Below are 26643 nucleotides of genomic sequence, written 5' to 3' on the forward strand. Positions count from 1 at the left end.
AATATTTGTGGGAGCTCTCTGACTGCGCACCACCTCACCCTTCGTGCGCTCAGATCAGCTTGCTGAAGCTGAGCGGCTCCCAGCAGCACCTGCTGCCTGCCCGTCTCTGGTCTCACGCGATGCCTCTGTCACAGCTAGTCACCCAGCTAGGAAGCTGGGACAGCTTCTCTGTTCTCTTGCCCCCGTTATCAGTCAGTCATTGGGTTCTGTCAGTTTTACCTCCTAAATCTTTCTTACTTTGTTCCCTCCACTTGCCTGACTGTTAATTGCCTAATTCAAGCCCTACTTACCTTTCTGAAGCACTAGACTCCACTGGTCTCACTGGTTCCAGTCTCTCCTGTGTCACATACATTCTTCTCTGGAGGTCAGATCTAAATTCTCCAGAATTCAGATCTCATTCTGGAACTCTTCTCTTTAAAATTCTTACATAGAATCTGATCTCTGCAAGATGGAAGCAGTGGGTATTTTTTTTAATCTTCCCAAATCTCTTTTAAAAAAGAAAAGTACAAAGAGCAACTAGGAAAAACCCACAACAGCATCTCCAGTGATACCAAGCAGGGCATCTCCAAGAGCTCCTGGAACAGGAGTGGTCAGGCCAGACAGGCCAGCAGCAGCAAGAGCTGCACGGTAACTCCAGGAAAGGTAGCCGAGGGAAGGCAAGGAGAGTCCTAAGAGCCAGAAACCCAGAAATCCGAAGGAGAGGGCTTCCTTCACCCAGAGGGCAAACTTCAGCAAATAAATCTGAGAACTGGTGAAATAGAGGCACACCACAGACTCTACTTTGAAAACAAGTTGGGGGAAGACCCTGGAAACCCATTAAGGATTCTCAGGGGACACAGGACGATGGGGCAGACTCAGCCCTTGAGGCAGTCAGTAACACACATGAGCACACATGCGCATACATACACTCAGCCCAAAAGCCAGACTCTTAATAAATATGTAGACATTTCAGCTAAAGTCAGGACAAAACAGAACTGCCCGTATTCTGTTCTTCTGTTCAGTATCGTGCTGTAGGTTCTGTCCCAAGCAGTTAGATGACAAAAAGCAACAAGATGTATAAGACTTGGAAAAGTATCTCTATTTTCAGCTGATACAAATGTCAGTCTGAAAATTCCAAAGGAATCAATGGAACAGCTACTACGAACAGGGTATAAAATTAACATACAGAAGTAATCAAAAGGTATAATGGGAGGGAAGGCACCATTTACAACTGAATGAACAGATGGACGGGCCAATCTAGGTATGAACTTTCAAACTGTAAAACTTGTATGAGAAAAACTCCAAAACACTCCTGAGAGATGTAGGTATATACTTAAACAACTGGAAAAGACACACCTTCTTCCTATTGAATGTAAACATTCAATACATTAAAGACATCAGTTCTCCCTGAATTCTTTCACAAGTTTAACTTAATCCAATAAAATCACCTTCAGGTATTTTGGGGGGTTAGATAGAGTACTTACGAAATTCATTTAGAAGAGAGTTAAAAGTCCATGAATAAACAGAACAATAGAACAAGATGCAAAATCCAAAAATAGACAAAACTGCATATGGAAATTTAACACAAAACATCATCCCAAATTAGTGGGGAAAGGTGAACTTTTTAATAAATGATTGTGGGACAACTGGAAAAAAACAAAATCAGATCCTTTCCTCAGCTGTGCACCAGGGTAAATTTCAAATGAATCAGAGATCTAGTTATAAACAGTAAAACTACAAGTGTTAAAAGAAAACATGGGCTGAATTTTCCTTTTTGATGGAGAATTTGTAAACCTTTGAATTACAGCTCAAAATTCAGTAGAATAACAAAAATAAATGATAAATTTGACTATCTTTAAAGGAAAAAATAAAATTTTTAGAATAAGTGACAGGCTAGAAAAAGATATTTACAATTCATATTATAGACAGAGGGCTAATGACACTAATATATAAAGAAGACCTCACCTCCAAAAAAAGACTGAAAATCTGATAGGAAAAAAAAAATAGGCAAAAAGATAAGTAGTTCACTAAAAAGAAATGCAAATAGTTAACAGATGTTCAGCTGAACCATAAGTTAAATGTAACTTAAAACCATACTGAGACACCATTTCTAATTTATCTGTTTGGGAAAAAAGAATTTCTTAAGGTTTGACAACATACTTGCTTTGACAGGGTTGTTGGGAAAACAAGCATTCTCATATGCTGATGGGAGCACAAAATGGTACAGTTCCTGCGGTGAGGAAGCGGGGATTTGTAGTTATCCTGCAAAAGGCATGTGCTCTTGTCCTTTGTCTCATTAGTAACCTCACCCGTGAGAATGTAGCCTGATGGTAAACTTGAAAAAGTGAAAAATGATGTATTTGTTATACAGCTCGTTGTGATACTATTTATAATAACAAAAGACTTAAACTGTTCAAATGTCCCTCAAGTCCTGTTTGCTTAAATAAAGTAGTGCTCTACACATGAAATACTCTAAATGCAACGGAGCAGTGTATAGATGTAAAAGAGAATGGTGTTCTAAAGATCTCTGTATGTGCTGTGGGGTGACCTCTTGGTGCAGAACAGTTTTAGTATACCAGTTTATTGTAAGAAAGAAGGGGGACTGTGAAAACCCATAAATGTGGATATACATATTACATAGCTATATGTATACACATATATGTGCTTTTATTTTCAAAAGGAAACAATATAAGGATAAAGCAAAAACTAACAAAGAATTATTATTTGGAGGAAAGAGAACAGGGTGGAGGAGACGAGATGGGAGTGATACCTCCTTGTCCTGGTTTTATAATTTTAACTTTGGAATCATTGATGTGTTTTAGGTAATATTTTTTAAAAAGAAATGAAATCATCAAAATTGAAAATAAATGGAACCTAAATATATTTCAAGATGGTGGCATAAGCACATGGACAAAGCAGTTGTTTTAGGGGACCTTTTTTTGGACAGTGTGTATCTGCTGGGGTACATTCTGAGGTTAAAAAATGTCTAAGCTGCATTTAGTAGCCTTGTTGTTAGTATTGATTGTTATTTTGAAAGTATTATATGTAATTGTAGGATAAAGCAAGTAATTATGTTAATGGTATTAGAAACCAAAATTTTCAGAGTAAGAGAAAAACATATTAACATTAAAGAAATTAAATAATGACCATATAACCTTATTTTGAATTGGAAATATAAGTATGAACTCCCGGTTTGTTTTTCTTTTTCTAAAAAGTACAGAGCTCCTCTGTCCATAGCAATGACAGTCCAGTAACAATGAGTACCTCTGTTTATAGAAAAGTTCCAGCTAGTAAGTGAATGACAGAATTGGAAAATTATTTTATATCCTTAATAAGATAATGAATCTCAGCCCTCACCCCATTCCACCCTCAAACTGCTCGAAGGTTGTTTTTAAGTACCATTTCCCACTTTAAAAAAATAAATAAATAACAGGGATCCTTGGGGAAAAGGCTTTTTCCAGGTTTAAGGCAGCAGATGTGTAAGAGGGATATTGTACCAGAAAGCAAGGAAACTATTAAAGACTTCTGTCAAAGGACTTGAGTGCCCTCTTAAAGGAACTCCCTATATCCAACGATGAGACCAAGCAATCAGGGAGTGATTACTGCAGTTGATTGAAACTAGAGGTTGTTAGTGGACCAATTTGTTATTTTGAAAATCACTTAAAAATTGATTCATCTGTTTTTCTGTACAGATTATATTGCGTAGTGGCCAGCTAGTGGTTGAGGGAAACTTCTTTATAGAAGAATTCCAGCTAATAAGTGAATTACAGAACTAGGAAATCACCGCTTTGTGACCCTCCGGGAAGTGACGGGTTTATAGTGGTCAGCCGGGATGCTGAAATCAGGTGAAGGACTGATGGGCGCTTCGTAATGGATGGATCAAGCTCTGAGGACCATCAGGCCCTCCTCTCCCCCCGCGACTCGGCACCGCCGCTGATTCTGAATCTGCAGAGCAAGGCCGCAGCTGGAGGCTTAGCCCCGCCTACTTGTGGGCTGGGGCTTGTGAGACACTCTTTCACCTGGTTTTGTTGAAGGTGTTTGTGGACTTGACTTTTACCCTTAAAATTTCTCTGTGCATTTTTAGAAGGAAATTTGTTAAGATTTTGAAATTTACCCTGATAGCATCACCTTGTCCCTGTTGAAGCCCACTCCATCAGGCTTTTCTTCCTGTCCTTCCACTGAACAGCTCTTGCCAGGGCCACCATGACTTCCACTTCCATCTCCAGCAGTCAGGTCTTAGTTCTTTTTATACTTGGTCTCAAACTTCATGCATCTGTCGGTTCTCTCAGATCTACCTTCAGAATGTGTGCTATACACTAACACTGAACAATCCAGAAAGGAAATTAAGGAAACAGTTCCATTTACAATAACATCAAAAAGAATGAAGTACTTAAGAATAAACTTAACCAAGGAGTTAAAAGACTTATGCTGAAAACTACAGGATGTTGCTGAAACAAATTAAAGATGCAAATAAATGGAAAGTCATACTGTGTTCATGGATTGAAAGACTTAATAGTGTTAGGATGTCAATACCACCCAAAGTGATCTGCAAATTCAGTGCAGTCCCTATCAAAATCCTGATGACTTTTTTGCAGAGATTTAAAAAAAAAAATCTATCTTAAAAATTCATACAGAATCTCAAGGGACCCAAATAGCCAAAACAACCTTGAAAAAGAAGAACAAATTTGGAGAAAGACAACTTTCTTTGAGTTAAGAAAAACAAACTTCTTTATTTAATAACTTACAACAAAGCTACAATAATCAAAACAGTGTGGTTGTGGCATGAAGATAATGGAATGTCATTGAGAGCCCAGAAATAGACCTTCACATATATGTTCAAATGATTTTTGACAAGGGTGCCAAGATCATTCAATGAGGAAAAGGCCGTCTTTTCAACAGATGGTACTGGGAAAACTGGATATCCACGTGCAAAAGAATGCAGTTGGATTATTACCTTACACCATGTACAAAAATTAATTTGAAATGGGTCAGAGACCTTAAGAGCTTAAACTATAAAACTATAAAATCATTGGGGAAATGCTTCATAACAGTGGATTTGGCAGTGATTTCTTGGATATGACACTGAAAGTACAAGTAATAAAAAATACAGATAAATTGGACTATATCAAAATTTGAAACTTCTGTCCATCAAAGAACACAGAAAAGAATGAAAAAGCAACCTACAGAATGGGAGAAAATATTTCCAAATCATGTATCTGACAAGGGGTTAATATCCAGAATATATAAAGAACACCTACAACTCAACAACGACAACAAAAACCCTGATTGTTTTAAATGGGCAAAGGACTTAAAAACACATTTCTCAAAAAGAGATCTTACAAATTGCCAATAAGCGCATGAAAAGATGCTCAACGTCACTAATTATTAGGGAACTTCCAATCGAAACCACAGTGAGATACCGCTTCACAACCATTAGAGCTAATGTCAAAAAAAAAAAAAAACAAGCAAACGATAAATATTTGTGGATGAGGAGAAACTGGAGCCCTTATGCATTGCCTACAGGAATGTAAAGTGATGCAGCCACTATGGAAGATGGCATAGCAATCCTCAAAGTGTTAAACGCAGAAACACCGTGTGAGCCAGCAGTTTCTCTCTGGGTATATACCCAGAAGAACTGAAAGAAGAATCTCAGTGAGATTAGTTTATACCTTTGTTCAATAGCAACTGTGATCATAGTAGCCACAGGTGGAAGCAATTTGGGTGTCCATCAGTGGGTGAGTGTATAAAGAAAATGTTTTATATATATAAATATACAATGGAATATTATTCAGCTTAAAAAGGGAGACAATTCTGACACATGCTCCAATGTGGATGAAGCTGGAGGACGTTATGCCAAGTGAAACAAACTAGTCACGAAAAGGCCAATACTGTGTGATCCCTGACTTACGTAAGGCACCTCAAGCATCAGACTCAGAGAGGGAACGTAGAATGTTGGCTGCCAGGGCCTGACGGCTAGGAGGAGGGAGTGCTGTTCAGTGGATGTAGAGTTCCAGTTTGGAGATTTGATGCATAAATACGTGAATGTACTTAACACTGCTGAAGTGGACACTTAGAGGTGGTTAAGATGGTAGATTTTGTGTTATGTGTTTTTACCACGGTTAAAAACTTTTTAAATTTGTAAGATCTTTGTCTACATGAAGAAATATGATGACAGTGTATGGTGGGGTTATAAGTACGTATAAGTAAAATGGATGACAACAATAGCACAAAGGCTGAGAGGGAAGAAATGAACGAATGCTACTGGAAGGCTCTTACGCTGTATGTAAAGCGCTATATCACCTGAAATCAGACTGTGGTGAGTTAACGTATACTTAAACCCCAGGGTAACCACAAAATAACACGACAAAGAGTTGTAGCTAAAGCCAACAAAAGAGATAAATGGAATTTTTTTTTTAAATACTCAACCCTAAGGAAAACAGAAAAAGCAGGAAAGGGGAATAAAGAACAGGTGGGACAAACAGAGACAAATACCAAAATGATGAACATAAACGTAGTCATATCAATAACCACGGTGAAGTATATGGTCCAGACACCAATTAAAAGAGATTCACAGCATGGGTAAAAAGCAAGACCCAACCATACACTGCCTGCAAGAAACCTACTTTAAATATAAAAATACAGATGGATTAAAAGGATGAAGAAAGCTATAACATACCAACACAAATCAAAGCAAAGCTGGAGTGGCTGATTAACATCAGGAGATTTCAGGGGAAACTGATTGCCAGGGATGAAAGTTACTTAATAATAAATGGGCAGTTCAAGAGGACATTACACTTAAACCTTTATGAACCTAATAACAAAACTTCAAAATATATGAAGCGAAAACTGATAGACCTGCAGTGAGAAATAGACAAGCCTGCAATTATAGTCAGATTTCATTACTCCTCTCTCAATAACTGAAAGAGTTAAGTAGACAGAAAATCATTGAGTATGTAAAACACATAGTCAACTAAGTTGACTTCATTGATGTTTATAGAACACTCCATCCAACAAAAGCAGAATATACATCCTTTTGAGGTGCTCTCTGGGACATAAAACAAGTCTCAATAAATTTTAAAAAGATATCAAGTCATGGGGAGAGGGTAGAGCTCAGTTGGTAGAGTGCTTGCTTAGCATGTGCAAGATCCTGGGTTCGATCCCCAGTACCTCCCCTTTAAAAAAAAAAAAAAGATTTAGAATCATACAGAGTATGTTCTCTGATCTCATGGAATTAAGTTAGAAATCAATAACAGAAAAATCTCTGGAAAACCTCCAGATATTTAAAACTAACTTGTAAATAACCCATGAAATAAAGAAATCAAAAGGGAAATTAGAAGGTCATTTGAACTTAAAGAAAATGAAAACACAGTATATCAAAATTTTAAAGATGCCACTAAAGCAGTTTCTGTATTAGAGAAGAAGGTCTGAAATTAATACTCTCAACGTATACCTTAAGAAACTGAGGGGAGAAGACCAAATTAAACCAAAAGTAAGCAGAAGAAAGGTAATAAGAAATGTCAGAGCAGCAGTTGGTGAGCTAGAAAACAGGAAAACAGTAGAGAAAATCAGTCACACAAAGAAAATAAATTGATAAGCCTCTGGCCAAACTGATCAAGAGAAGAAGGGAAGGCACAAATTAGCAACATCCAAAATAAGAGATGACGTCACTATGGAACACAGGGGTAATGAGGAAACCTTGTGAACAACTTTATGCCCATAAATTGGACAACTTCTATGAAATGAATGAATTCCACGAAAGTCACTAGTGACCTCGTTCAAGATAAACATAAATTTAAGGAAGTTAAATTTGTAGTTTTAAACTTCCCCAAAAAGAAAACTTCACGTACAGGTGGTTTCTGATGAGAAAAATTTAAGGGAGAAATAATAATTCTGTACAAACTCCAGAAAATTTAAAAAAGCAGAAGTATTTCGCATTTCATTCTGTAAAGCCAGCATCATCCTGATACCAAAACCAGACAAAAACATTACAAAACAGAAAGCTACAGGCCAGAATAACTTCTGAAAATAGATTCAAAAATTCTAAACAAATTTTAACAAATCATATCCAACAATATACAATAAGAATAATTCATCATGACCAGGTGGCATTTATCCCAAGAATGCGGGTTGATTTAACATTCAGAAATTAATCAATGTAACTTACCATATTAACAAATAAAGAAAACCATATGATGTCAGCAGATACAGGAAAAAAACAGTTACCAAATCCAGCATCTATTCCTGATTAAAAACTCTTAGCAGGGTGTCCCAGACAGTGCAGGGTCTTGGAGGGGGAGTAGGGGGCAGCTGGCCAAGCATGGGCTGACCTGCAGCATCCCCAGTCTCTCCGGGACGGCCTGAGTGGACAGGCCCCCAGACGGCCGGCTCAGCACATGGGACTCACCTCTCTGAGGCCCTCTGTGGGCCCCAAGCCAGAGGAAGACCTGGCTGGGGGAATGATAGGCTTCTCCTGGCTGAGCCCCTCTACATCTAGAAGCCAAGGGCCCAGGATAGAGCCAGACCCTGTGAGCTGAACCAAGAGAAGTATTAGTCTGATGACAACGTGAAGATCGTCTGCCTAGGGAGAGCACCATGGGCAGGTCCAGATTCATGGTGAGATTTCTCATAGATGGATTTCAGCAACATCAGCTGTCCACGTACACCCTGACCCTGTGTAATAACACGGCCATGGTGGACGGTAAGACCATCCTTGTGGACTTTGAGGACACAGCAGGCCAGGAGTGGTTCCAGAGCACACACACCTCCTACCACAGGGCCCTCGCCTGCATCATGGTGTTTGATGTGCAGAGGAAAGTCACCTACGGGAATCTGAGCACCTTGAGAAATGGAGCTTTGGAAGTTCATGCTGGAGATCCCATGCATCAGGTGGCCAGTAAAATTGATGGTGACCCAAAAAAGCTTCAGTTTTGCCTGGAAGTTCTCCCTGCCCCTGTACTTGGCCTCAGCTACTGATAGTACCGTCACAAAGCTTTTCAACGATGCACTGCAGTTACCTGTGTCTTAAAAAAGAGCACCCTGTGCACTTCATGGACGAGGTTTTGCAGGAGTTTCAAAACTTTGGAAACAGGAGGAGGAGGATACACCCGACTGAGAAGCAGTGGGGCAGCAGTGAGAGCCCACTCCCTCCCCAGTCAGAGAGGGGATCTTCCTGCCGGCTTGTTGGGGGTGGGGGCTTTCCCTTCAGCAACTCAGTGGAGAAAGGACAGCCTTTTCAACAAATGGTGCTGGAACAGGTATATATCATATGGAAAAAAAAAAAAAAGAACTTGTGTGTCCATACCTTGCACCATATACAAAATTAACACAAAATGGCTCAGAGGCCTATATATAAAGCAATAAAACTTCTAGAAGAGAAATGGTGAGGGGGAAGTTTGTAACCTTGGGATAGGCAAAGATCGCTTAGATGTGACACCAGAGCACAGTCCACAAATGAAGAATTGATAAACTGACTTCGTTAAAGTTAAAAACTTCTGCCAGAGTGAGAAGACATGTGCAAAGGGAGCTGTGTCTAGAGTGTGTAAAGTACTCTCAAGCCAGTAACAGACAATTCAGTAGTGGGGCGGGCAGTGTGTAGCTCAAGCAGTAAGGCACATGCTTGGCACGCACGAGGTCCTGGGTTCAATCCCCAGGACCTCCTCTAAAAATAAATAAACAAGCCAACAGACCAACCTAATTCCCTCCCCTCCACCAAAAAGTAAAAAAAAAGAATTCAGTAGAGAAATGGGCCAGAGATTCTAACAGACACTTCGCCAGAGAAGATACACAGATGGCAAATGAGTACATGAAAAATGCTCAACACCATTGGTCCTTAGGGAAATGCAAAGTACAGCCCCAGTGAGGTACCACTGTGCACCTGTGGGAATGGTTACAATCAGATGATAAAGACTGGCCATACCATCTCTATCGAGTCACCTGTCTTTTTGAATTAGAGTTCCCTCTGGATATATGCCCAGGAGTGGGACTGCTGGATCATACAGTAACTCTATTTTTAGTTTTTTAAGGCACCTCAATATTGTCCTCCACAGTGGCTGCACAAGTTTACATTTCTCACCAGCAGAGTAGGAGGGTTCCCTATTCTCCACACCCTCTGAAGCATTTATTATTTGTAGACTTTTTAATGATGGCCATTCTGACTGGTGTGAGTTGATGCCTCATTGTAGTTTTGATTTGCATTTCTCTGATTAGCGATAAAGAATCTGAAAAAATAAATAGGTACGTATATGTATAACTGAATCGCATTGCTGTATAACTGAAACTAATGCTGTAAATCAACTACACTTCAATAAAAAATAATAATTAAAAACAACAACAAAAAGACTGGCTATACCAAGTGTTGGCGAAGGGGTAGGGTTTTCATACACTGCTGGTGGAAATGTAGAATGCTACACTCACTTCCAAAAACACTTTGGCAATCTCTTTAAAAAGTAACACACGCCTGTCATGTTAGCCAGCCTTCATAGCCGTTGGCCCCAGAAAAAAGAAAGTGTGTGTCCTTACAAAGACCTGTACACTGTTTGTAGAAGTAAAGAATGTTATTTTTAGCTTTATTCATTACAGCCAAAACTGGAACACAATACAGATGTCCCATCAACAGGAAAAAGGATAAGTAAATTGTGGCATATATGTATATATATATAGAGAGAATATGTACATCTAATATATACACATATATTAATATGTAATATGAGATATAATAGTGATATGTAATAGTGAGCTATTACATAGCATGAGAAAGAAATGAACTGTTGATGCATGCAGCAACATGGATTAATCTCAAGATAATTGTGCCGAGTGAGAGAAAGCAGACACAGCATAGCACACGCACCATCATTCCATTTATATAAAGCTCCACAAAACACAAACTGCAGTAGCAGAAGGCAGATCGTGGGGGATGAAGCAGAAGGAAGGCCAGAAGGGACTAGGAAAGGGGCACAAAGGAATTCGGTAATCATGGTGGTTTCATGGGTCAAGTTAAACATCACATTGTACCCGTTATGCAGTTTAAGTCTATTATATCTCTCTAAGGCTGTTTGAAAAAATATATGTGTGTATATGATAGAGGGGACTCGGATTAAAAGCATCTGGAGACCTAGAAACCAAATCCCATGTTTGGACTTCGTATCCTGATTCGAGCAAGCTGACTATCAAGTGAAGTTCTGGGGACAGCTGGGGAAATAGTCTGAGTATTAGATTATGTTGATGATTGTTAATTTTGTCTCGTTAGACAATGGCACCAAACAAAAACCCGTATCTGTAAGACATAGTTCACTTTGGGTGGCGATGGGTGAAATCATACAGTGCTTGTGATATGCTTTGAAATCCTCTAGCACAGTAAAGGGGGGGGTGGAAATTCATGAGGACTATAGGTAAAATACTGATCATTGAAGCTTGATGATGAATACAGCTAGAGGTTCATTATATTTTTTCCTTTTGTGTGCTTTAAAATTCCTCCTAAAATTTCACGTCGTTTTTGTTTTTGTGTTTTCCTCGGGATAGAGTGCAAGGTCTCCCTTTGTTTCAGCCTCCACCGTAGTCCTTCGCCCTCACCGTCTGCCTCCCGTCACGGTTTGAGGTCTGTTATGTGCAGGGTGGCCCTCTGTCCCAGGATGTCTGGGGCAGTCATGGTCAGCACCTGTTGCTCCAGTGTAATTATTGTAGGGCTCTCTGACTCTCAGAGCATCTAACTTGGACGATTAAATGTCACTCTACTTATGTCAAACTGTTAATTACCTTCACCTACCTGTGCTTCACACCCACTTGTCTTTACTGGATTATTCCTTTGTCCAGAATCCCCATTTCTACCTCAGTGAGTTCCTTGCCTAACTCCTTCCTACTCACTTTTCCTAGCTAGCTAAACTCAGGCTTCGTTTACTCAAAGCCTTCCCTGGCACTCCTCCTCCGCCCTGCCCCGCCCCACCTTACCAGGGTGCCTCCTTTGTGCTGCCACACCGCTCGGGCATGCTCTGCTGTACAGCACTCGATTAAAATATGTTTACTAGTCTGTGCTCTAATTCAGTTAGCGTTTCAACGTCTTTTCATCTTTGGGGTCCTTGGTGTCTTAACAGTGCTGGCGGTGTCTGCAAAATGCTAGATGAATTCAGCCTTAGCGATTTCCTGACCGAACCCTCTCAGATAAATGAGAAAAACCCAGGCCTGGGAAGGTAAATGCACCTTCCTGAGATCCCAAAGCAGTAGCAGGGTCAGAAGGAGAGCTCACAACTGCATCCCTTCTCCCACACATGGTGATGTGACAAGCAATTTTAAGGGCGCATTTGATGTTGTCCTTTCACAAAGACGGAGCTTATGTATCTAATGGTGGTCGTCCTTGGAGCAGAACAGAAAAGCTGTCGGGACCCTGGTAGCAGCTCTGACATGTACAAGAATTAGATGTTGACAGTGCTGTAATATTTCAAATGCTTATTAAATACAAAATGCAGTGGGGATTATGACACCTGGCTTTTTCACTGTGTACATTTACTCACCAGAATGCTAAACCTAGGGGGAAACTGCCAGTTTTTCTGATTTTTTAATTGTTTTTTAAGAATCTTCTCACGTGATATGACATGGAAAGTAACGTAGGGTAATAGGGACTTCGTGCATTTAATTTTCTTAAAATACAGGACATCATCTAAAGTACACAGACGTTAACTAGGCTTATTGTGGTCGTTTCAGAATATACACAAACGCTGAATCATTATGTTGTACACCTGAAACTAATGTAATGTGTATATCAATTAATTTAATTTTTTAAATGTAATAAAATAATTGTCAGCTGTAATATCAAGAAAAGAAGAAGAAGAACGCCGAGAGATCTTGCATTTTAATGTCTGTTTTTCTTTGCAATTTTCATAGCGTCGCCTTGGAGATGCAGCCAAGAAAGCCATCAGCAAATTGACAACCAGAACCGTAAAAAAGGGTGACAAGGTACAGTGGTGAAATCACTCTCGATGCTGTACAGACAGCGAAGCGTTTTGCCTTTGAATCGGGAGGGAGGGGATGTGCCCTGACCGTTTACTTGGGTCTTGTCTGTTGGATTATCCTTCTTCAAGCGTGCTAGCTGAGCTCTGTTCTAACCAGCTTCTCTTTGAAGTCTTGTTCTTGGCATGCCTGCCATGTGGAGGCCCTCTGTTCAGTTCCCTGATTTTCCTGGACTTAAGTGCTCTTGTCATTATAGCTTCACTGGACTACTTACAGGTTCCCTAGCTGTGGTGTCCAGCAGTTTTCTTTCGCTGAAGCCTGGCATCCTTCGGGGAAGAGCTCTCCGTAGCCAGGAACGAGCGTTCTCTGCCTGTGCTTCCCGCGAACTCGCCTCTGTCTGGTGTTTTGGTTCTTCACCGGTTCACTAGAGAACTGGCGGCCCACATTTCAAGGGAGTGGTGGTTAGCAAAGTGTTCTCCTTACGGTGGGCTAAGCAGGTTGAAAGAACACAGCATGGGGCCTGGTGGCTTTGGGGACCAAATCAGAGCAGCAGTGATAGCAAGAGGCTACCTGTGGCCGAGACCACCGGCTCGAATTCCCCAGTCGGATCTCAAGTTGCGGTAGAGCCCTGCTTCTGCTCTCTAAGGACAGCATAGCAGCGGGACGTCAGACCCTGTGCTCAAGGTTATCTAGAGTGAAAACACTGCACCTCTGAAGGGATAGAACCAAAATTGTCTTCTGCCCCAAAACCAACTCTGATTTTTTTTTAACAAGGAGCCCTGGAGGGATAATTACAAGTGATTCTCCATCCTCTTAAGTTTTACCACGGTTTTGACTTTTCTCATTTTCCTTCCCACTGCCGTGACACCCCACATCTGGTTTTCCATGACACAGAAGGTTGGAAGCATTTTCAGTGAACTTCATGGTACACTGGGGAAAGAAGAAAGTAAAAATCCTTACAGAAATATAGGCAGCGTTGGAACAGCTGCACTTTAACCTCGGAGGAGGGGTCACCCGTATAAACGCTTTCTTGACCTGGTGGCCTTCAGCTGCCACATGAATCTGAATGTCCACAGAGCTGGTCTGACCTAACCATCCTGCTTTGTCCCCTGTGCTAACACGGAACCCTCTTTCCTTATTAAAGCCAACGCTGCTAGTTTGTGCCTCCTAGACCCATCGAGAGTTGTCCCACTGCGTTTCAGTCCAAGGGCGGTGATGTGGCAGTCAGTCTTGCCTTTTCTGGCTCAGGCTCCTGGTGGTGCTCCATTTTATGACAGCTCTGGGGAAGCCTGCCTCAGCCCAGAGGAGGACGGAAGTCAGTGACCCTGGGTGACCAGACACCTGGCTGACTCCTCCTGACTCTTGATAAAGACCTGGTATAGAGTTGAGTCCATGATGGTTCCCCACCCCAAATCTGTGACCAGACACACAGCTCCCATCCTTGGAGGGGGGTGGTCTCTGGATAACGGTCTTTTGGGGGCTCTCCATCTTTTCTGTCAGCACTTAGCTATGTGGTCCAGTGAGCCTCCTGATGAGAATCCAGTGAAACCTGCCCAGACTGGAACAGTGATGCAGCAGAGTGAGAAGACAGGAGGGTCCGAGGAGACAGCTGATTTGAATCTTGAAAAAAAATTAGTGTTCTTGTTCTAAGACATTTTACAAACAGAATTAGTATTAATTGTTACACCATAGTAAAAGCAAAATAGGTATGATTTGGGCCAATACAGTTAAGCAAATAGAAACATACTACATTTTTGTTTACAACCTTCCCTTTATAATCACCTGTGTATCGTCGTTGCCACAGGAGGACTCTTGGCCGCTCAGGCACCTCTGGCTGCAGCGTGTGACTTCTGTTCTGTGCCTTTCATTTCAGGAGACAGACCCAGACTTCGATCACTGCGCAGTCTGCATAGAGAGCTATAAGCAGAACGATGTTGTCCGGATCCTCCCCTGCAAGTACGTCACCTTTTCTTTGTTTAAAAAAGAGCGATACTAATGTGACTCGTATGCCTCCCTCGTTTTTGAGAGCCACCTCACCCACGGCTTTTCTGGCAGCGGGGGGCCCGGCTGCGCAGGCGGCGAGCTGGGCCACCGCAGCAGGAACTGACTACGGAGCCTTCTCTAGTGGAGAAGCGGGCACAGCCGGCGGGCACATCAGGGGCTTGAAGGCATGGAGGTCGGGAATTTTTTTATTTCTGTGACTTGTGTGGGTTTCAGAACTAGCCACTGTTCCTCTTCTTTTATTTTATTTTTTTTATTGAGGTATAGTCAGTTTACAATGTGGTGACAATTTCTGATGTGCAGCACAATGCTTCAGTCATACATGAGTATATATATATTCATTTTCAGGTTCTTTTCCACTGTGAGCTACTGCTATACAGTATAAACCTGTTTATCTGTTTTATTTATACCACTCAGTAGCTGCAAATTTCGCACTCCCATTTTATCCCTTCCTACCCCTGCCCCACCCCCAGGCAACCACAAGTCTGTTTTCTATGTCTTTGAGTCTGTTTCTGTTTTATATATAAGTTCATTTGTCTTTTTTTTTTTTAGATTCCACATATGAGTGATATCATATGGTATATTTCTTTCTCTTTCTGGCTTACTTCACTTAGAATGACAATCTGCGGGTCCATCCATGTTGCTGCAAATGGCATTATTTTATCATTTTTATGGCTGAGTAGTATTCCATTGCATAAATACACCACGACAACTTTATCCAGTCATCTGTTGATGGACATTTAGGCTGTTTCCATGTCTTGGCTATTGTAAATAGTGCTGCTGTGAACATTGGGGTGCAGGTGTCTTTTTGAATTACGGTTCCCTCTGGATATATGCCCAGGAGTGGGATTACTGGGTCATATGGTTCTCTTCTTTTAAATCAGAGTACATCACTAGGCCCTCCAGTAAAGCCCCAGAGGTGTTCGCTTGGCACTGGGTACCAGAACTCTAGGGCTTGACTTAAATATTTCCATGAACCTGTGCTGTGTAAAGTGGGGGGCACTGGTGTGTGCTGTGTACCTGCCCAACGTCAGGTACTCTGCTCTGTTCGGTTTACATTTACTCTGTCCTGTAAGAGGGTCCGTGTTTCTCTCCCCGTTGTCCATCCAGTGAAGGATGGTGAAGTCCATAATGGATCTGCCGGGGTCACACAATTCAGAAATGGCTGGGCCAGTACAGAGGTCGGCCTTTGTATTATTTTTGCTTTTTACGTGGGGCCACGTCCCTCCCTCCAAACGGAGGTATTCGCCTCTAGTTTGGTGCCCTAAAAAGAGCAGATGTTCTTTATAAGCGCGTGGATGTCTGACACGGTGCTGTCCCAGGCTGGGGAGTATGAAACAATAAGATGCACAGTTATGAGCAGTGGCTGGAAAACCATGAAGTCACCTGCGGAGGAGCCTCAGACAAGAGACTTTTCCTCTTCCTTCTCCCCTCGCCTTTAAACACGTCCACACCACTCCCGCCTTCCAGTAACGCGAAACGTGTGAGTGAGCCAGACATCCGGTGGTCGTGGTCTCCGTGAGGCTGCTGGTATTATCTTACTTATTCACAAAGTCATGTATTTACAGCCTAGAGAGAGCTTTAAAAAAATCATTGAACTTAAGAATAATTTCATATACTAAAACAGAAAACCAAAATTCTAGAAGTCAGGTCATTCTAGTTTACATATAAAGGGAAATCTATAAAACTCAATGTACGCTGTTCTATAGAAAACTAAATTGTGTAATTACCAGTTTTTCCAGTCTTAAAGCATGAGGCTAAAGGAAATACAGTTGACCCTTGAACGACGTGGGTTTGACCTGCACCTGGAATTTTGTCAGTGGTAAATTCTGCAGTCCTGTGTGGTCAGCAGTTGGCTGGATCTGCAGATGCAGAACCGTGGATACGGAGCGCTGATTACAAAGTTGTATGTTCATTTTCAGCTGCATGGGCTGTCAGCACCCCTGACCCCCCACATTGTTCAAAGGTCAACCCTACAAATCAGGAGAAAGATCAAGAGGAAACATTATAAAGCATAATCAGCTTTCACTTGCTTTTACAAAGTGTTTTTACCTGCACAGATGTCTTCCGGCACTGGAATGACTAGGAATAAGCCAAGTCTTTCCAAAGTGCCTTCCTGTCTCAGTCCAGGGTCCCCTGGCACCACCTGGGCAGTGAAGGCCCCCACTGCCAGCGGTGGTTATTTGCAGGCGCCAGCGTCTCCCTCGGGGGGGCTCCTGCTGGAAACAGACTGTGCTGGGACGTTTGCTGCCTGTTCTCTCTGTCCCTCAAGCATTGGGTTTTGGAAAGTTTCATTCTTGGTTCTATTTTTTCCTTCCAAACCCGACTTTGCCTCAGAATCAGTGGGGAGCCCTGGGCGTGTTTATTTCTCATTAAGTGCCTGGGTGACTGATGCTGCAAGGCCCCACCGTCTGTTGAAATGCAGAGCTCTGCTTGGTCGTAGCCCTTTTGGTGGCTGCACCTCCCTGCAGAGGAGTGGCCTCAGCCTTCATGTTCATGGTCCGCTTTTGAGTATTAGGATTTGGCAAACTTGACAGTGTTTCTTTGCACTTGTAGTTAGGGCACTGCTCACCTGGCTGACTTGAGTTCCGAGATCCTGGTCTGGACTGTCCATGCCCACTGCCCTGACACCCCTCTGCTTCAGGGCAGGCGGCAGCTTTCTCCATGTTGCACACCCTGCCCTGCACACATTTCCCCTCCCTGAAATTGTGACAGCAATGGGATTCTCAGGTGTGGTGAAAACCAACTGGGCGCGTTGTGCAGCGTTTTGTGTGACCCAAGTTGACAGCTTCTGACCTAGAGCAGACTCTCCCCGTGGGCACAGTTGACATTTGGTACCAGATAATTCTTCGTTGGGCATGTTCGGGGGCTGCCTGTGCATTGCAGGTTATAGTATCCTTGGCCCCACTCACTAGATGCCAGTAGCGCCCCCCACACACAGCTGTGACCCCCACGGATGTCTCCTGACCTAGAGGAGGGCTCCACTTAAATACTCATCTTTACTCCAAATCTTCCCAAGCCTGTTTTCCAGGGGTGGCTGCCTCATGCTGCTACTTGCTCTGTTCCTCTGCCTGAGATACCCTGCCCTTCCTCTTTGATCTGCAGGTCTTTTTAGCCGTGCAAGGTGTGACTCTGCTACGTCTTCCTTCAGCTCTGGTTCCTCCCTGAGACGCGGAGCAGACCTCCAGCCAGGCCTGGAGTGCCACCCCGAGCCCCTCCGTCCCCCTGGCTGGCTCTCCCCATCCCCTAGCGGCGCTGCCAGCGGTGTCCCTTCTCCTTCCACACCTTCACGTGTCCTTTCTTCCTCACTCTCATCAGATAGCGTCACCACCCACTTCACAGAGAAAAGAATGGCTCTTGGACACCTGAGCTCCTCTCAGCCTGATGACCTCAGGCCCTCGTGTGTGCCTGCCCCACACCCGCGCCTGCAGCCTTCCCTCACGTCGCAGTGAAGGAGACAGTCTCCGTGGTTCTGGTGTGCTCCTTCCACCTGGGCCTCCGCGTGCCGACACCTTCCCTCATTGGGGACTGTGCTCTGCTGGATCTGTGTTCCCTCCAGCTTTTATTCTTTCAGCACTTCATCGTGCTCAAGCATTTTCTGTCCAGTTTTCATAACTGTCTTTCAAACCCACCTCCAGAGCTGTACCACCCACAGCCTCTCCCCTTCACAGCCAGAGCCCAGAGCGGGTCTGCACCCAGTGTCCGTTCTCCCCTGGCTCAGGAAAGAAGAAAAGCCCACGTGCCTCTGTGTGTCTGTCCCTGCTTCTGTTTAACGAGCCTGTCCGGAGGCTGGGCCGAGACTTCCCGCAGATAGCACACCCATCAGGGACTGCTGGCTTCTTGTTGCATGACCTTTGCTTTTCACCTTCTGTCACATTAATTTACTGTGGACAGATGGCAGCTGGCATCGCTTTGGGACCTCCTACTTGTGTCAGTTGATTACAGTTGATCATCCTTTGGACGTTAGGCAACACAGGTTAGAAACTAAAAAAACTATCACCTTATTTAGACCTCTTATATTTAAAGGTCAGCCACAAAATATTTTTAGTAGTCAAAAGTACTTTTCAGAAGTAGAGTGCTGGCTTGGATAAGGCTTTGTCTAAGATGCCACTTCGGGAGCTAAAAGGGTCAGTCATTTGTCTGCTGGCAGAGGCGTCACTGTGATGCCCCCGCCTCGGAGCAAGGGTCTGCTGCCAGTCCCAGCTCGGGCGGGGAGAGTTCTTGTCTCTGACCTTTGATAATCCTGGATCCTTTTACGTTTGCCAGCTCCTCGCACAGCACCAAGAGGCTGCAGAGCTGTGAAAAGCACTCACCTTCAGTGTAGGCTCCTCTCCCCGCTCCCCCCACCCCCCCACCAGTGTCCTGATCACTCTAGTTTACAGCATGTGTGGGAAGTAGGGAAGGGCGAGGGCAGCCTATTTCCATGTAACTGGTTTTGTTCCTTTTGTTTGTTTGGGTTTTTTTGTTTCTTGGTTTCTTTTTTGGCGGGGGGAGGTAATAGGGTTTTTAAAATTTTATTCATTTATTTATTTTAGAGGCGGTACCGGGGATTGAACCCAGGACCTCGTGCTTGCTAAGCACGCGCTGTACCTCTTGAGCTACACCCTCCTGCCCCCTCCTCCGGGTCTGTTCCTTTTATGTCCCATACGTTTCACATTCTGTATCCCGAAGTATTTCTCGTGGGAATAAAGGACTTTTGTTGAAGCTCTGATGAGCTTGTCCTTTTCATGCTTCACCATTCATCAGCACATCACCCCCTTTCCACCCCTGTACACCGCTTGGCCCAACATACGCCGTGCCCTTTTCTGCTTTTATGCGCGTTTTTATTGTTTTGAGCCTTTTATAACAGCGGGAAGGGACTTCTTTCCAAGGTCTCGCTGGCCCCAGGTGCCACCCTCTGAGGCGTCCGTGGATGCCTGAGGTACGTCTGCAAGCTGGGAAGAGGTCACTGGTGCTGGGCATGCTCGGGGACTCTGACCATTCATCAGGGCATCGTGTGGAACGTTGACGTTACTTTGCCTGAATTTGTGTTTAATGATACTTCCGTTTGCATGTCCCTGGTGCTTTTTCTTCTCTTTTTTTTTTCCTTTTTCAGTTTTATTAGGTAGAATTATTACAGTCCAACTGCACACACACATGGTATTGCATGTAAATACATGTAGACAGTACACTGCACCTTTTACGTATGTGTACTGATCATTGTTCCTAAGAACAGTTTCGAGCTTTAGCTTTTTAAACTTACATAGTTATCAAAGGAATAAAGCCAACTATAAAATAAGAATCAACAGAATGTGGTGATCCAGTCATAAAGGACAGTCAGATGTGCTGACACATATTCAAGGAATCAGTCATCTTAGTTGTACATGATAAGTAGTTCATTTGTGTGCTTTTTCAAAGGATCACACTTACGGTTTTTCGCTTGCTGCCCCAGACAGCCTCACGAGGGGGGTGGCACACCGCCTTCCCCACAACGCCTCGCCCCCCCCTCTGCCTGCAGCTTTCAGACGAGACAGCTGGGAGTGAGGGCAGCAAGTCAAGGCTCAGACAGCTGTAGGAGCAGGACTCCGCTTAGAAGGAGGGGAAGGCCATGTTGAGCCTGGTAAAACGGGAGAGCGGAGGAGACAGAAGCAGGAGTGGAGAGAGTGGGTGATGAAGAGAGGTGTCAGTGAGCGCAGGGAGCCGGTCAGCGCATCCTGTCACGACCGGAGGGAGGGGGATGTGATGGCCTTGGGTCAGAAGGGCCAGCGGGTGAAGACGACAGCCGCTGGGTTTTGTTTGCAGAAGAGAGAGATGTGCTGTGGGAATCAGACTGATGGTCTCTGGGCCAGGTGCCGGAGCTGGACTGTCGAGAGTCAAAGATGGCTCTGGCGGGGGGCGCGGGGGGAGCGAGGGCGGCTTACTGGCCGGGGGTAGGAAAGCCTTGGGGTGGACAGGGAGTCCAAAGAAAAGGGTTTTTTGGGTTTTTCTTTCGGATTTTGAGTTAGGTAAAGAAGGGAGACTTTCTCAGTTTGTCCCTGAAGAACAGTTAGTCTCCGTTTTCCTTCGTGTCGGCGCCCCCGCAGCAGGGCTCCAGACCCTTTCTTTTGGATCAGCACACCTGCAAGGGGACGGCTAAGAGCCCCAGCATAAGAGAGATGCATCCATGACGAAGTTGAAAGGAACAGGTGAACAGAGAACAGCAGCTTACGCGGCTTTGAATGTTAAATACGGGATTATACCGTTTTGCTCTCTGAATAACCAGTAACAGGAAACAAGGCACGACGGTAAGGAAAGGGGAGGCGGGAGCGCTGGTGAGGGCGGGCAGGCGAAGGCAGGCTCCACGCCAGGCCGCCGCCGCAGCTTAGCCGGGGGTCTCTGCAAGCGGCCGGTCCAGGCCAGCCGCCCCTCGCCAGAGTGGCCACATCAATGATCACACGACCTTCTCTCTCCTGCCACTGGTCAGCTGGCTGCACTCCGTCGTCCAGACTGCCTAAAACTGGCTTGGAGCACCTTCCCAGCCGCCCATCCCCATCCCACACTGATCAAACCCTCAGTGGTCCGTGGGCCTCCCAAAAACGTATGCCAGATACTAGAGGGGGCGCCCCTGTAACGGGGAGGGTCTGTCATTTATGTCAGACCTAAGGGAGTCTGCGTCTCCAGGAAGGACTGAAGGCCTCGTTCTAGTCTTGGTTAGACTACAGCCAACACTGGGCACAGTCCCCAGCCGGCTGGGGAGCTACGCCGTCTCTGAGAACACCCTCGGTGGAGGTCCTGGGGCAAGAAGCCTTCTGCCTTAGAGCACTCTCATTCACGGATGTGAGGAACGGGCAATGGACGTGACAATGCCTCATGTGTACTAAGTCAGTTTAGGTCTTGCCTATGATTTGGTGACTTTCACCCATTAAATAAAAACTTTCAGGTTTAAATAAAGGCCTTCAGGGATGATGAGGTCTGGTTCACTGCGTTATGTACGAGTTTCAGTACTAGACTGATACATTTAGTTGTCAGGGTCTTTCTTCTTACCCCAAAGAAATGGGCATAAGGCCACCAGGTGACATTGGGTGGGTACGTATGTGTTGTTGGGGTCGAAGCTATAAACCCAAATGTTTCTTCCAAATCCCAATTAAAACTGAGTTTTCTAGGTCTTTTGCTTTTTAAGATCAAAACTGCTCTTTAAAACAGGTATATATAACTACTTGTAAGCTATATACGAATTATAAATTAAGAGGCGTACCATGGTTCAATTTGATGTTTTTCTCAAATTTTCTTGTATCTTATGCCAAGACTCTGATGATAGCTCCTCCAAAGGTGCCCAGCTGTCCTGGCGCCTGCCTCGGTCCCTGCTGGGCCAGGACCCTGGGGCTTCCGTGCGGTTTCATTTCGGCTACTCAGAACTGCCATGGGGAGGTAGTGAGAGTGAGAAATGACTTCCACAGCTCCCTCAGAGTCTTTTCTCCATTCCAGAGGGCACCAGCCCCTTTTTTAAGAATGCAGAACCCTCCACGACTTACTTCCACCCACAAGGGTGTGACTTTCTTCTCCCCTGAGTAAGAGCGAAACCCCCCCATCCTCTCTCTCCCTTCATTTCAGCTGAAAACGGCTGGCTGAATGTTAGCTGATTCTTAAACACAGTTTATCCCTAAAAACAGCCCCTACCACCCTGGAACTTTACAAACATTTAACATCGGTTGCTTACAAGCCTTTTTAAACACTGTTTTAAATGACATTTAAACAGAGGTCCATGAAACTAGTAATTACATGGAGAACTCTTCCAACTCCTGGTTAGTATCTTTTTGAAACTCCATTTTTCTGCTTTTGCTGTTGTAGAAAACAACTGATGTATAAGGTATAATTCATTTTCTTCATCCTTAATAAATTTCTGCATTTCCTCAAATCTCTTTTGGAATTGGGCAGAAGAAAAATACTTCTTACCAGTTCTCATTTATACGATTCTTTCAGTGTATGACGTTGGGTTCAGGAGATTTTCTTCCAGGTACGTTGCAATACATCCCCAACATTTGTCTCTTAGGGCCTGTGAGTATGTCCTAATGGGGAAGGAAACAGAGTGACTAAAAATTCCATTTCTTTGCATTTTGGCCTAAGAGTTTTTCAGTATATAATTTGTCATACAGTTCTCCACTTTTTTTATAGGCATGTTTTCCACAAATCCTGCGTGGATCCCTGGCTTAGCGAACACTGTACCTGTCCTATGTGCAAACTTAATATTTTGAAGGCCCTGGGAATTGTGGTATGTTTCCTGTTTTGTGAATACTTTCGTGTAGTGTTATCTCTAAGCATGGCACTGACATGGACGAGTGGATGGTTCAGAGTCCCACAAGGACACACTGACTTCCTTTGCTGTATAGCCTTGTGAGCCTAGCACTGACTTTTTTCCCCACGTCACTTAAAGTCCAGCCCACTTTGGAGAACTCCTGGCAGAGAAGGTGAAACACTGTGCTGGTCCACTTCAAAGCGTGCGTCTATTGGGTGGTGAGGGTGTGGTGGAGAACTGAGACAGAGAGAAGGAGACCATTTTCCTTCATTCCAGTATCTTTTTTTTTTTTAAGGAATTTAGAATATAGACTTTTACACTGGCCAATAATAGTTTTTCTGAGGTCAGCATGATGTAAGATGAGGTCATCACTTATGTTCCTTCGTCTTGAATGTGGTTTTGCTCCCCTGGGCATGGGTCACTGCAGGCCGTGACCTGATCAGTGCCAGCCCCAGGCAGACCTCCAACAGCCTGGCGGGGGCCTTGGGCGGGGGCCGTGTGGAGCAGCACTGCAGCCCTGGCCGGGCGGGTCAGCCGCTGACCAGCCAAGGACCTTGGAGGCTCCCTACGGTTCCTTCCTTGAGAGGAGTATGTATCCAGGATTATTGCTTTTTAGAGGCAAAGGAAGTATTTTCTGGTCTCAAAAAAAGACTGAACAATCTTGTAGAGCAAAACATTTGTTTTGACCCAACAGATGAATTTCCTCACTGTAGCCTTGCAGATCAAAGTAGTCCTATCTGAAAAGTGCCCTCAGATGGCTGTTGAGGTGTGATCCAGTTGGGCAGTGACGCTGATCCTCCATCTCCAGAGATCAGGTCGGCGATGCTGTGTTTAGCACAGTGTGCCTCCGCCTCTTCACCACCGACACTTTGGACTAGACAGTCCCTTCTGGGGGGCCGTCCTGTAGACTGTCCAGCAGCGTCCCTGGCGTCTACTAGTAAATGCCAGTTTCACAACGCCCTGGCCACACAATCAGAAATGTCTCTGGGCCCGGCCAAGTGTCCCCTGTCCACCCCCACGCGAGGAGTGTATCGTAGAGCATCTGCCATAATGCCTGGTGCGTAGCAGACACTTGGGGAGATACTAACTTAACTGCTTCTGTTGCCTCCAGCCTTCTTGGCTGTTGTTTTGTTATTTAAGTCCTATTCTTTGAAGGACCAAGACATACTCTTTCCTTCTGTTTTTAATGAAAATTGTTCTGAAATGTATTATAAACTGCCATGGTTCCTTAAATATGAAAAACGTAGCAAGCCCTCTTCTAAATGAGTGTCATTATTAGCCTTGGTTATCACACCGTGCTGAGATTCTTTAAATTTGGGGTGACAAAGAACAGAACTGTTTTGCCCAGGAGGCCACTGCCCTGGGTTTGGCTGGCTGTCACCTCTCTGTAAGCATAAGCTTCTCTCAGCCACCCTTCCCAGCTCTGCTCCTAGTACGCTGTCTGCCGTTGGCTGAAAGCACCGACGGTTGCTAAGGAAACCAGGTATCCATGCTGTTAAATCAGAAGACTAGCATCCATTCACTTTTTCGCTGGTAAGCTTTGGCTCTACGGCAGCTCTGTACCCCTCCTTCAGAATTAGATGCTTGGGTTTTGCAACAGATAGTTTTCTCAGAGTTCAAGACTCTTTCGATGTTGATTGGCTCTTGGTTGTATGCATTACTTATATTCAAAAGTAGGAGATATTTAAAAACTTGACTACCAGATGGACGGGGCATTACAGAGAAGTTAGTAGGATGAAAGGGGGTATTTACTGTTACCTGCGTTAACATAAGAGCCAAAGTGATACACCGAACTGTTTGTCAGCTTTATAATAATGATAATGAATCACTTTGCCTGTGAGCCTTGTCCATAAGGGGTTGTCATTTCTTTATAAAGATGAAGTATCCAATTTTCTCAGTTCTGCAATGAATTTTGGTTTTCCTTTGTACCATTTTTGGGGAGAAATCATGTTTCTTTTAAAGAAAAACTCTTGGATGAGAGTGGAAAGTGTAGATGAAGAGAAATGAGAGGAAATCACATAGAAAAAACTCGGTAAAGTGTTTTCAACAGGGATGTTGAACTTTAAGAATTTTATAAAAGGAATTCTTAATCTTACAAGTACTTTTAATCTGGAAATGTTTTGCAGCCAAATTTGCCGTGTACTGATAACGTAGCATTTGACATGGAGAGGCTCACCAGAACCCAAGCAGTTAACCGGAGATCAGCCCTAGGTGACCTCGCCAGTGACAACTCCCTTGGCCTCGAGCCACTTCGAACTTCGGGGATCTCACCTCTTCCTCAGGATGGGGAGCTCACTCCTAGAACGGGAGAGATCAACATTGCAGTGACAAGTAAGTGGGCCCTGTGCCCAGGACACGGGACGGCTTTGCTGCTGGTGTTCAGTGTGTGGTGGAGAGCTGAGGCCGTCACCAGGGCCAGTGGTGGCGTCTGTAATGGAGAAGGGAATGGGGACTTGCTAAAGCAGATTATTTGGAACAAGGAAGCTTTCTTTATAATAAGAAGTGTGTGTATTTATGTGTCATGAATAGGAATAACTGCCATTTGATGAGTGGTTGATCAGAGGTCTGTCTTAGTAGCTGTTTATAAGCCTGATTTGAAATGCAGACAGGGACGTGATGTTGAGTATCAGCAGCAGCTCAGGTGTGTGGTGTCGCTGTGAGCTCAGCGCTCTCTAGTTCCCAGGTGGCAGGCAACTCAGTGAAAAACAAATCCAGAATTTGAACCTGAAAATTCACAACTTTAGAAACAGCTGAGATGGCCGGTTGCTGCTCACTGTATTTTACACTTTTTATGAAGTTTGGTATCTTGGCACTTACCTCTTTGGTATAATTGGACAAGAGGTAGGGGAGAAGCCAAAAGATAATCTGCCCTAAAAATGTTCTGGGCTGGTTATGAACGTCATGATTGTTGAACTGTTGACAAGAAGGAAAGTAATACGAGTGTTTTGATGGCCTTGCCTAAGTGTGAGTGGGCTGGCGGGCGTGCGAGTGGGCCTCGGGGACGCTCCCCCGGGACAAGCAGCTGGTTTCAGTTCCATTCTCTACATGTTGCTTCCATCTAACCACCTCTCACCCGTCTTCCTCGCCACCTCTCTGGTGCTGCCTCTCGGTGCTGTTGCCTGCCTGTAGCTTCGAGCCCTAACCCTGGTGGGACTCCTCTCAACTCTGCAAGTCAGGAAAACAGATAAAGCTGTTCCCGGAGTTTCCCGAACCTAGTAAGACTCATGTGGTCTGTTCAGTCTAACCAACCAAAAGGTGTTAGAAAATGAGTTCCCAGGTTTTAGTGTCTCGCTTGTCTAAACTCAAGGAGACCTCACTCAGTTGTAAAGCAAGTAAAAGTAGTCTTTGACACAGTTTGACTCATTTCTTACCATTTCCCAGAGATTTGTTTGTTTAACAGCATCTCATGTTTTCCTGTTTTGGCATTTAGGAATTACGGGTGAGATTTTTAAAACCTGATCTAGCAGTAACAA

At 44.1% G+C, this 26643-nt stretch overlaps 1 protein-coding gene and 1 pseudogene across 2 annotated transcripts in view; both read left to right on the forward strand.

Annotated features, from left to right (window-relative positions):
- Positions 1-26643, forward strand: part of RNF130 (ring finger protein 130) — an 87380-nt gene that overhangs the window by 51938 nt on the left and 8799 nt on the right. For both annotated transcript variants that reach the window (XM_074350116.1, XM_074350115.1), the window contains exons 4-7: positions 12853-12924; positions 14792-14874; positions 23050-23146; positions 25297-25501. In XM_074350116.1, coding sequence (XP_074206217.1) covers positions 12853-12924; positions 14792-14874; positions 23050-23146; positions 25297-25501 — 457 coding nt within the window. The remainder of the gene's footprint in view (positions 1-12852; positions 12925-14791; positions 14875-23049; positions 23147-25296; positions 25502-26643) is intronic.
- LOC141574696 (rab-like protein 2A pseudogene) lies at positions 3850-12843 on the forward strand (annotated as a pseudogene).

This window comes from Camelus bactrianus, chromosome 22, assembly GCF_048773025.1.
Source record: "Camelus bactrianus isolate YW-2024 breed Bactrian camel chromosome 22, ASM4877302v1, whole genome shotgun sequence".
In the NCBI taxonomy this organism is placed as follows: Eukaryota; Metazoa; Chordata; class Mammalia; order Artiodactyla; family Camelidae; genus Camelus; species Camelus bactrianus.